General features: G+C 29.2%; 2 protein-coding genes, 1 long non-coding RNA gene and 1 other non-coding gene across 4 annotated transcripts in view; 2 read left to right on the top strand and 2 right to left on the bottom strand.

Moving 5' to 3' along the window:
- LOC104788803 overlaps positions 1–1,019 on the top strand; it is a 2,359-nt gene extending 1,340 nt beyond the window's left edge. Inside the window, exons 3-4 of the mRNA XM_019245166.1 lie at positions 319–465; positions 563–1,019. Of these exons, the coding sequence (XP_019100711.1) occupies positions 319–465; positions 563–1,003 (588 nt within the window). The 3' untranslated portion in view covers positions 1,004–1,019. The remainder of the gene's footprint in view (positions 1–318; positions 466–562) is intronic.
- LOC104785072 (defensin-like protein 54) lies at positions 5,361–6,126 on the bottom strand. The gene is made up of 2 exons (XM_010510208.2): positions 5,832–6,126; positions 5,361–5,676 (listed from the first exon to the last, which is right to left on the bottom strand). The coding sequence occupies exons 1-2, from the start codon at positions 5,917–5,919 to the stop codon at positions 5,525–5,527; spliced, it is 240 nt and encodes a 79-aa protein (XP_010508510.1). The 5' UTR covers positions 5,920–6,126; the 3' UTR covers positions 5,361–5,524.
- On the bottom strand, positions 8,513–9,207 carry LOC104785073. The gene is made up of 2 exons (XR_767309.2): positions 9,001–9,207; positions 8,513–8,752 (listed from the first exon to the last, which is right to left on the bottom strand). It is a non-coding gene; the product is annotated as an uncharacterized LOC104785073 (transcript).
- Positions 9,766–10,430, top strand: LOC104785074. The gene is made up of 2 exons (XR_767310.1): positions 9,766–9,992; positions 10,162–10,430. It is a non-coding gene; the product is annotated as an uncharacterized LOC104785074 (long non-coding RNA).

Raw genomic sequence — 11,713 nt, 5'->3', positions numbered from 1 at the left:
CACATAAATTTTCTTATAAGCAAAATGCATCACGTACGTAGTTGAATTATTTTAATAAAAAGTACCAACAGTTAAATTTATTATTTGAAAAGAAAACAGAATTTCTCGGCTTACTTTTTGTTATTGGTTGTTGTTGTGAAAAACAACATATTGGACGTTTTAACATGTTTTGGTTTACGTAAATCCTCTTATGATATAAAAAAAGAAATTTAAAACGTCTAATATGTTATTTTTCACATAGAAACATATATCTACAATAACATGGTTTTGGATGATTTTTTTTTTTTGCATTCTAACAATAGTATTGATATTTCACAGAGTGACGGATACAATACAACCGGAGGCTATAACCTTCACGATCCTGGGTTTGTTCAAACCAGCAGCGAGGTTGTCCTAGGAGGTGCTATTTCTCCAGTATCTAGCATTGGTGGTCGCCAGTTTGAGATGACTATTCTGGTTTGGAAGGTTAGTTTTTCTTTACCTTTTATGTATTTTATAAATTAAAATTCTATTATTATATTATCAGCACTTTTTTAATAATAGAAAATATAAACATTTCCAGGATCCCCGAAGTGGAAACTGGTGGCTGCGTGTAGGCACCGACTTGGCAGGATACTGGCCTAGGGAACTTTTCACCACTTTAGGCGATCATGCACGGAAAATCGATTGGGGTGGAGAAATCATTGACTCAGAGAGGTTCGGACGACACACGAAGACACAGATGGGCTCAGGGCGTTTCCCCCAAGAAGGGTTTGGAAACGCGAGCTATTTCAGGAACATACAAGTGGTTGATCACACTTGCAGTTTCCAGCCGACCCCTGAGTTGTTTACACATGCAACAAATACTGCTTATTATGACGTCAAGAACGTGCATAGAGATGAGTTGGGAACTCATTTCTTTTATGGCGGACCAGGATTTGGCCATACGCAATCAGGGGTCGTATCTCTTAGTTTGAGTCAGTTTTTTCTTTGTTTATGTTTTAGTTTTTTCATTATCATTTAGTTTCTTTTATTATTTATGTTTGTTCGGTTAAGGCTTTTGTGTAAAAACACTGTTTATAATTATGAACATATTGTAATACAATAATATCTTATATAACATTTCTGATCTAGTTAGATGAATGGTAGCACAGGTTATTTGTGATTGATCACCCCGAAGAACACTGATTCGATGATGGGCGAAGATTATGATGATCGATAGAGAGAAATAGAGTAAAGAAGATGAATATGGTTTATGATTCCTTGTATTACTAAAGTGTGCACTAAACAGGTCGTTGTTGCTTCTTCCTACTTAAAATACACCCTCTTTTAATACAACCCTGAACAAACTAGATCATCACACAACAAGATCACCTTCTGGTGCCTCTTAAACCATTTCAAGTCTTATGCTTTTCCTCGCCTCTATACAATCTTTGATCAAAGTGACATGTTAAAATGTGTTGATGCTCTGGTGCTCTCTTCATGATGAGCAAAAACAAAACATCACTGCCAAAAATCAGAGTGTAAATCAACGATCAACAACAATGTAACATGGCACGCAACTTTGACAAATTTTCGTAGATAAAGCCTTAAAAGTCAAAAACTGATATAAAAAAATAAATAAAAAAAAATTCATCTAAACGAGAGAAGCTTAAACTGTAGCCAAATTCTACAACATAGCTCTATAAACACACAAAAGGATCTTTTGAGACAAGAGAGTTTATGAGCACAACAGACATTGCTTTTAAAAGCCAAATTCTACATCTTTGCATCCAAAGCCAAACATCATTTAAACCCAACTGAAGTTCTCAAAACCAGATCAAATAAATGCCAGCAGCAACAGAGGATGAAATTACAGAAAATAACTGCACAGATCACAAAATACCCAAAATTTTAATTTCAAATTTCAATAATAAAAACCCCCCCAGAAAATAATCAAAATCAAAGTTGGTCTTCAGCAAACACATATATCAATCTCGTTCTGAGAAAACGTTTCGCACCTTAGCAACAAGAGAGCCACGACCTGAAAGATGAGAAATTTCGAAGACGGAAGAAGCCACGAACTGATGCTTCTTCGTCGGAGATCGATACAGTGGGGGAAGGAAGAGCTTAGTTAGGTTAAGGTCGACGAATTCATGGCAAAAATCCGATTTGGGGGGCATTAGAGTATTTCTGATGTAATTATTTAGTAAAGATAGGGGTATTTTAGTCAATTGCAATTTTCGGCTGGTTCACTTGAATTGCAAAGTAACCCCAAAAAGATGAGAAATCTTACTAACAAATTATGTCCGTGAGAAAATCAAAGGTAGAGGTAGAGCATCTGCGAATAAGTTTGTACGTAACGTACTACATGTTACTACCTCCAAATTAATTTGGTTTTACATTATTGTCGGTTTCTCATCGGCAAGTAAATAATTAAAAAGGATCCCCAAATATTTTTTATTAATTTTATTGTAATTTCTTTTTTCATTTAAAATCATTTGAACAACATAACATCTTTTTGTTTCAAAAAATCATTATGCAATACTAAAATTCATGGTAAGTTTTAAGTTTTCTTTTTATTATCAAGAGAAATTTTAAAACAATTCAACAAGTTCATCTTTTAGAATCCGGTAATCCATTATATTATCGTATGACGCAACAACATCGTGGAGGATTTCCAATACAATATCCATCTATATATCCAGGTTTCAGATTACAGTTATTCGCGCATGCAAAACCATCCAATCTACCTCCACATTTAAAAAGGCAAATACCATATTTTGCTGGCTCTATCACTGCACCTACATACATATACAACTCCACATTAAAATTATAAATTCATATATACATTACCAAATAATACTTTTTTATCTTCAAAGTTCGTAAATCCTCCACATATACATATATACACATACATGTAACTTTCTTACTACTTTTATATGTTTGAGAAAAAAACAATCTAAATTATTGCTTTGGATGAGACTGAAAATAGTTGAAAATAACAACAAAAATAAAAATAAACATTTTTTCAAAGAAAACAAATTTGTCAATATTATTACAAGAAAAACAGTTATATAGGTTGTTGTGATACCCATTATATATGTTCTATGATCTTTTAGTTTTTCTTGACTGAGTTTTATTTATAGGACTGCTTTCCCCACAAATTCGCTGTTTTTATTTTATAGTAATTGGATATTCCATATATATTTTTTATTTGACTAGGAGAGATTTTCATTTATTTTGATTATCTGATTAAAATAGGAAGAATATTAAAAGTACTATAATTGAATTTATTTAAATTTAATGCATAAGATAATGTAGGAAACATATATAAATCACTTGTGACAGAATAACATATTTGATGTTATGAAATCTACTATAATTAAATCAATGATTTTAAAAAATTACTTTAAAATCAACTAGTTTTTAAATCATTTAGACCATTTGGATTTGGTTTTTATAGACTTTTTTAAATGATTTTTTCATTAAAGTAAAAGGATCTAAATACCAAGGTTTTAAACGAGTTCTTACAAGAAATTAGCAATTAAAAAAATCAATTTTAACATAGTCAAACTCCACATATGTTTTCATGAATGGTCTTGAAGCCAAAATGTTTTTTTTTTGTTTGGTAACGTCTTGTAGCCAAATTGATTTATACAAAATTTGTATACAATTATTACTATTTTGTTTTCCGATATTTAATTATAGAAACTGTAGATTCTTTCTATTTTAAAAAAGCAATAAAAATAAATGAAACCCTTCCTTAGTCAAAAAAAAAAAACTTATGTATGGAAGATCCAGTTTATGTATAGTAGAAACATAGTAGAGACAATTCAGACTTTTTCATTCCTATAAAATAAAACTCCATGAAAGAAAAGCAAAAGACCATAGAGCCTAATTTCTAGATATATTTCAATAGGTCTCACAAAAAGCTGGATAAATGTTTTTCTTATAATAGCATTGACAATTTCGCTTTGCTATGATAATGTTTTGGATGAGTCAGGTATGTTGTGTATTGAGAAGATGTTTATATTATTTCTTTTTTGTATTTTTTCAACTATCTTTGATCATTTTGAAAAGATTTGTTAAGTATATATAATTAGTAATAGAAAATTACATGTATATAATGATTTATAAAATTGGATGTGTATGTATGTGCAGTGATTGAGCCAGCAAAATTTGGTACTTGCATTTTTCAATGTGGAGGTATATTGGATGTTCATGCATGCATCAATGACTGTATTACTGCACATGATCGCCCTGGTGGACGATGTGTTGGAAATCCTCCATGCTGTCGCTGCTTCATATGATATTAAACGATTATGTTCATTAATTAATTGGTGATTGATCTTTAATTATGCGTCTCTAGTATGGTCTATTCAAAAAAAATAATGAATTTTTTTCATCGTTCCTTCTCAGTTTCTTGATATAATGAAAAATGAAACATATAACTTATCATGAATTTTGGTATTGCATTATGAATTTTGGAAGAGTTTGACATAATAAAATAATCGAAGTTGAATAGATTCACAAACTCTTTTATTGATTCACCAATGAAGTACAAGAACATCACCATCTTCATCAACACCATCACCTTCTGTGCCTCTTAAACCATTTTCAAAAGTCTTTTTTCCTCGTCTGGACTGTATACTATCTTTGATCAAAATGACGTGTAAAATGTGTTGTTGCTCTTCTTGATGAGCAAACAAAACATCAATGCCAAAAATCAGAGCGTAAATCAACCAAACAAAGCAAATATATATATATATATATATATATATATTATCTTTAATCAAAGATAATGAAATTCATTTCTTAGTCTTAACTGTTTTAAACAGAAAGAATCTCAAAACTATTAGTATAACTGAATATATCAAATTTTATGCAAAAGTTAATGTTGGGAAAAATAAATAATTATAGGCTAAATAATTATATCAACATATATTCGTATAATCATATACCAATCACCTAGATTGCAAGACCATTAGAAACAAATCATGCGGAGTTTGACTAGAGTTGATTATGTTATCATTAACTATATATTTGATTATTTTAATTAAATTTTCAGTATACAATAAATGTGAGCATATATATTAGAAGAAGTAAAAATATATACCCAGTCTTTATATAAATGGATCTTAAAAAAAAATAACATCTATATATTTAATCCGATTGAAATTTTAAGTTTACATGTTAAAGTTCTTAAATCTTACTACTATTTAGTATTTACCAATATTTTAGCTGCGAATAATTCTTAAATGATTTTGGATGGATTCATAGACTGGATATTGACTGTATAGAGTATTGGGTATTGACCAAAAAAAAGACTAAGTATTGAGTAATCAATTGTCTTTTTGGGAACACGCTCAAATTTTGTTTTCATTTTATTTTATCTTGAATGTTTTTCAATGACGTTACCAACTTACCATGGTATGTCTTTTTATCTCTTCATTAGCTCTTTTATTTTCTTTTTCTCATTTATTACTTTATTATCAAAATTAAAAAGAAACATACTAGAAATCGCATAATTTGAAAGTTCAAGTTCAACTACTTATGAATATAGTTAATGATGGGTGCAACAACATCGTGGAGGATTTCCAACACAATATCCATTCTTGTATCCCACCTTCCCAGAACAGTCATGGAAGCATGCATGATCATCAAATACACCTTCACATTTAAAAAGGCATAGACCAGATTCGGCTGGTTCGACCACTGCACATATACACACATACATGTAATTTTCTATTTCTAATTCTATATACGTTTAAGAAAATGTGTGAAATTATTGTTGTTGAAGTGATCAAAGATGATTAAAAAATAACAAAAATAACAAAAATAAATCAAAATCTTCTAAGAAAACAACATACCTGACCCACCCAAAACGTTGTAATAAGACGATGAAATTGTCAATACCACAAGAAAAACAATTATAGATGTCTTCGTGATAGTACCCATTATATACCAAGAAATTATGTTCTCTGATTTCTTTTTCTTTTTCGTTTGTTAAGAGTTTTGTGTATCTACTTCTCTCCAAAAGTCTCACTTTTCTACTATGTCTTTGCAAAATGAATTGGATCTTCTATATATATTTTGATAAAAGAGAGATTTTCATTTATTTTTCTATCTTTTTAGAACAGAAAGAATCTCAAAACAATTATAACTGGATACGTCAATATTAATGCAAAACTTAATGTCGGAAAAAATAAGTAACTATATCAACATTTATTTGTATTGATCACATGCCAATCACCTTGATTGCAACTTGCAAGACCATATAAGACCATTAATGGATAAAAATCATGTGGAGTTTGACTAAAATTGATTATGTATAATTAACAGTATAAATCTGAGTATCTGACTATTTTAATTAAATTTGACTAGACAATAAATGTGAGCATATTAGAAGAAGTAAAATATCTACTGTCTCTTTATAAATGATCTTTTAAAAAATGGAATTATATCTATAAATTCAATCAATATTGAAGTTTTAATTTTACATTTTAAATTGATCAATTTGAAATACTAAAACAAGATGAACCAATTGATCTCGAAGATGGGTTTCCCATCACGAAATGCAAGTTGGTACAGTTCGGTTTGCAATACTTCTGCAAACATATAACTTATTAACTTGGCTAATTGAATTAAGGAGATGTAAAAAGTAAAAACTGTAAAGTAACCCCAAAAAAGAAGAGAAATCTTACTAAGAAATTGTGTAGGTGAGAGAATCAAAGGTAGAGCATCTGCGAAGAAGTTTGTACGTACTACATGTTACTACCTCCAAATTAATTTGGTTTTACATGATTGTTGGTTTCTCATCGGCAAGTAAATAAAAAGGATGCCCAAATATTTTTATTAATGTTATTGTAAATTCTGTTTTCATTTGAACAACATAACATCTTTTTGTTATCAAATTCTTCAAAAATCATTATGCAATACTGAAATTCATGGTCAGAGTCGGCCCTTGACACAGGCAGGTGAAGCACATGCTTGTGGCCTCCAAATAATATAGTGGATATTTGGCCCTTTTTTCCTAAAAACTTCATTGGTTCTACTGGTAAAATGGTAGGATATAGTATATCAAAGGTCAACGGTTCAAATCTTTTGTAGTCTTCTTTGTGTTTTTCAAGTTTTTTTAAAAAAATATTAATGTCTAATTGGCCCCACCAAAAAAATGGGCTTGTGGCCTTAATATTTTCAGAGGCGGCTCTGGTCATGGTAAGTTATAAGTGTTATTTTTTATTATCAAGAAATTTAAGAACAATTCAAAAGTTCATCTTTTAGAATCTAGTAATCGATTATATTATCGTATGACTCAACAACATCGTGGAGGATTTCCAATACAATATCCATCTCGGTACCCAGGTTTCAGATTACAATCATTGGCGCATGCAAAACTATCCAATCTACTTTCACATCTAAAAAGGCGAAGACCATATTTTGCTGGCTCGATCACTGCACCTACATACATATACAACTCCACATTAAAATAATAAATCCATATACACATTACCAAATAATACTTTACTTTCTTCAAAATTCGTAAATCCTCCAGATATATACACATACATCTAACTTTCTTACTACTTCTATATGTTTGAGAAAAAGAAATCTAAATTATTGCTTTTGATGTGATCAAAAATAGTTGAAAAACAAAAATAAAAATAAACATATTTTCATAAAAACAACATACCTAACACGGTCAAAACATTGTCATAAGTAAACGAATTTGTCAATATTATTACAAAAAAACAGTTATAGCGGTTTTTGTGATATCCATTTATATGTTCTATGATCTTTTAGTTTTTCTTGACTAGTTTTATTTATAGGACTGCTTTCCCCACAAATTCACTGCTTTTATTTTATAGTAATTGGATATTCCATATATATTTTATTTTTGACAAGGAGAGATATGCATAAGCTAATGTAGGAAACATATATAAATCACTTGTGTCAGAATAACAGATTTGATATTATGAAATCTACCATAATTAAATCAGTGATTTTCAAAATTACTTTAAAATCAACTAGTTTTTAAAACATTTTGGATTTGGTTTTTAATGACTTTAATTTTTCTATGATTTTTTCATTAAAGTAAAACGATCTAAATTCCAAAGTTTTAAACGAATTCTTACAACAAATTATCAATTACAGAAATCAATTTTTAATATAGTCAAACTCCACATATGTTTTCATGAATGGTCTTGAAGCCAAAATGTTTTTTTTGGTAATTGAAAAATGTCAAAGATAATTGAAAAATACTGTGATGTAATTATTTAGTAAAGATAGGGGTATTTTAGTCAATTGTAACTTTCGGCTGAACTTGGTTCACTTGAATTGCATCTTCTAAACTCATCAGAATTAGATGTAGAAACTAAAAACTGCAAAGTAACCCCAAAAAAAGAAGAGAAATCTAACAAGTAAATAAAAAGGATCCCCAAATATTTTTATTAATTTTATTGTAAATTCTTTGTTCATTTTATATCATTTTAACAACATGACATCTTTTGGTTTCAAAAAATCATTATGCAATACTAAAAAATTCATGGTAAGTTATAAGTTTTGTTTTTATTATCAAGAAATTTAAAAACAATTCAACAAGCTCATCTTTTAGAATCTGGTAATCGATTATATTATCGTATAACGCAACAACATCGTGGAGGATTTCCAATACAATATCCATCTCGGTATCCAGGTTTCAGATTACAGTCATTGGCGCATGCAAAATCATCCAATCTACCTTCACATTTAAAAAGGCAAACACCATATTTTGCTGGCTCGATCACTGCACCTACATACATATACATATACAACTCCACATTAAAATAATAAATCCATATATACATTTCCAAATATATTTTTTTCCTTCAAAGTTCGTAAATCCTCCACATATACATATATTCACACACATTTAACTTTCTTACTACTTCTATATGTTTGAGAAAAAGAAATCTAAATTATTGCTTTTGATGTGATCGGAAATAGTTGAAAAATAACAACAAAAATAAAAATAAACATATTTTCATAGAAACAACATACCTGACACGACCAAAACATTGTCATAAGTAAACGAATTTGTCAATATTATTACAAGAAAAACAGTTATAGAGGTTTTTGTGATACCCATTATATATGTTCTATGATCTTTTAGTTTTTCTTGACTGAGTTTTATTTATAGGACTGCTTTCCCCACAAATTCACTGTTTTTATTTTATAGTAATTGGATATCCCATATATTTTATTTGACTAGGAGAGATTTTCATTTCTTTTGATTATCTGATTAAAATAGGAAGAATCTTAAAAGTACTATAATTGAATATATTTAAATTTAATGCATAAGATAATGTAGGAAACATATATAAATCACTTGTGACAGAATAACAGATTTGATGTTATGAAATCTACTATAATTAAATCAATGATTTTAAAAAATTACTTTAAAATCAACTAGTTTTTAAAACATTTTGACCATTTGGATTTGGTTTTTAATGACTTTAATTTTTATAGGATTTTTTTCATTAAAGTAAAACGATCTAAATTCCAAGGTTTTAAACGAATTCTTACAACAAATTATCAATTACAGAAATCAATTTTTAATATAGTCAAACTCCACATATGTTTTCATGAATGGTCTTGAAGCCAAAATGTTTTTTTTGGTAACGTCTTGTAGTCAAAGTGATTTATACAAATTTGATATACAATTCTTACTATTTTGTTTTCCGATATTTAATTATAGAAACTGTAGATTCTTTCTATTCTAAAAGGGCAATAAAAATAAATGAAACCCTTCCTTAGTCAAAAAAAAAAAAACTTATGTATGGAAGATCCAGTTAATGTATAGTAGAAACATAGTAGAGACAATTCACACTTTTTCATTCCTACAAAATAAAACTCCACAAAGAAAAGCAAAAGACCATAGAGCCTAATTTCTAGATATATTTCAATGGGTTTCACAAAAAGCTGGATAAATGTTTTTCTTATAATAGCATTGACAATTTCGCTTTCCTATAGTAATGTTTTGGCTGAGTCAGGTATGTTGTTTTTTGAGGAGATGTTTATGTATACTTTTTTTTGTATTTTTCAATTATCTTTGACCATTTTGAAGAGAATAATTCAGTTTTTCTTTGTTAAGTATTATATTATTAGTAATAGAAAATTACATATAAGGATTTATAAAATTGGATGTGTATGTATGTGCAGTGATTGAGCCAGAAAAATTTGGTACTTGCATTTTTCAATGTGGAGGTATATTGGATGATCATGCATGCGTCCATGACTGTATTATGTCACATGATCGCCCTGGACGATGTGTTGGAAATCCTCCATGTTGCCGCTGCTTCATATGATATTAAAATGAACTAGTTATGTGTTTAAGAAAAGAACGTTATGCGTTTAAACATATAACTTGATCTTTAGTTATGCGTTTCTTGTATGGTATATTTTAAAAAATAAAATGAACTTTTTTAATCGTTGCTTCACAGTTTTTTGATATAATGAAAATAAAACATATCACTTATCATGAATTTTGGAAGAGTTTGAGTGTTTGACATAATAAAATAATCGAAGTTAAATTTTTGCAAAACACTGATTAATTGTAAATCCTATTTCACACATGTAGAGATTATTCCTGATATGAAATTTACCTTTCGATGTCAACCAAGTTCCACATATAGCACTAGTGGAACAAAAAGTTTCGACCTTGGTAACAATAACAAACACTTCTAGTAAGCCATACCGAGAGCATCTAATGACTATATCACAAATTTACACAAGTATTTGATACAAATAATTGTGAGAGGCCGATGGGGTTGCTCTTTCAATGGGACTCTGAAACAAAACAAAAATGATATTGAGAGCTATTGTTGTTCCTTGTTTGATCCTCTAATCTTAGAAGTCTGATCTCTATACTCTTAAAAAAAGTGTCTTTGGGCAACATGTGCTTGTCCGTAACGAAAGCACAGAGTAAAAAGGACTATCTTATCTAGAGATTAAATAGCTTCCATGGTCTAACAAGCTTCAATGGGTATTGAGTAGCTGAATGTATACTGAAGAAGATTAATCAATTGTCTTTTTGGGATCACGCTCAAATTTTGTTTTCATATTATTTTATCTTGAATGTTTTTCAATGACGTTACCAACTTACCATGGTATGTCTTTTCATCTATTCATTAGCTTTTTTCTTTTTTCTTTTTTCTCATTTATTATTTTATTATCAAAATGTAAAAGAAAAATACTAGAAATCGCATAACTTGAAAGTTCAACTACTTATGAATATAGCTAATGATGGGTGCAACAACATCGTGGAGGATTTCCAACACAATATCCATTCTTGTATCCCACCTTCCCAGAACAGTCATGGAAGCATGCATGATCATCAAATACACCTTCACATTTAAAAAGGCATAGACGAGATTCGGCTGGTTCGACCACTGTACATATACACACATACATGTAATTTTCTATTTTCTAATTCTATATACGTTTAAGAAAAGAAAAATGTGTGAAATTATTGTTGTTGAAGTGATCAAAGATGATTAAAAAATAACAAAAATAAATCAAAATCTTCTAAGAAAACAACATACCTGACCCACCCAAAACGTTGTAATAAGACGATGAAATTGTCAATACCACAAGAAAAACTATTATAGATGTCTTTGTGATAGTACCCATTAGATACCAAGAAATTATGTTCTCTGATTTCTTTTTTTTTTTTTTTTTTTTTTTTTTTTTTTTTTTTTTTTTTTTTTTTTTC

The sequence above is a fragment of the Camelina sativa genome, chromosome 5, assembly GCF_000633955.1.
Source record: "Camelina sativa cultivar DH55 chromosome 5, Cs, whole genome shotgun sequence".
NCBI lineage: Eukaryota > Viridiplantae > Streptophyta > Magnoliopsida > Brassicales > Brassicaceae > Camelina > Camelina sativa.
This window is presented reverse-complemented; position numbering and strand designations above follow the sequence as displayed.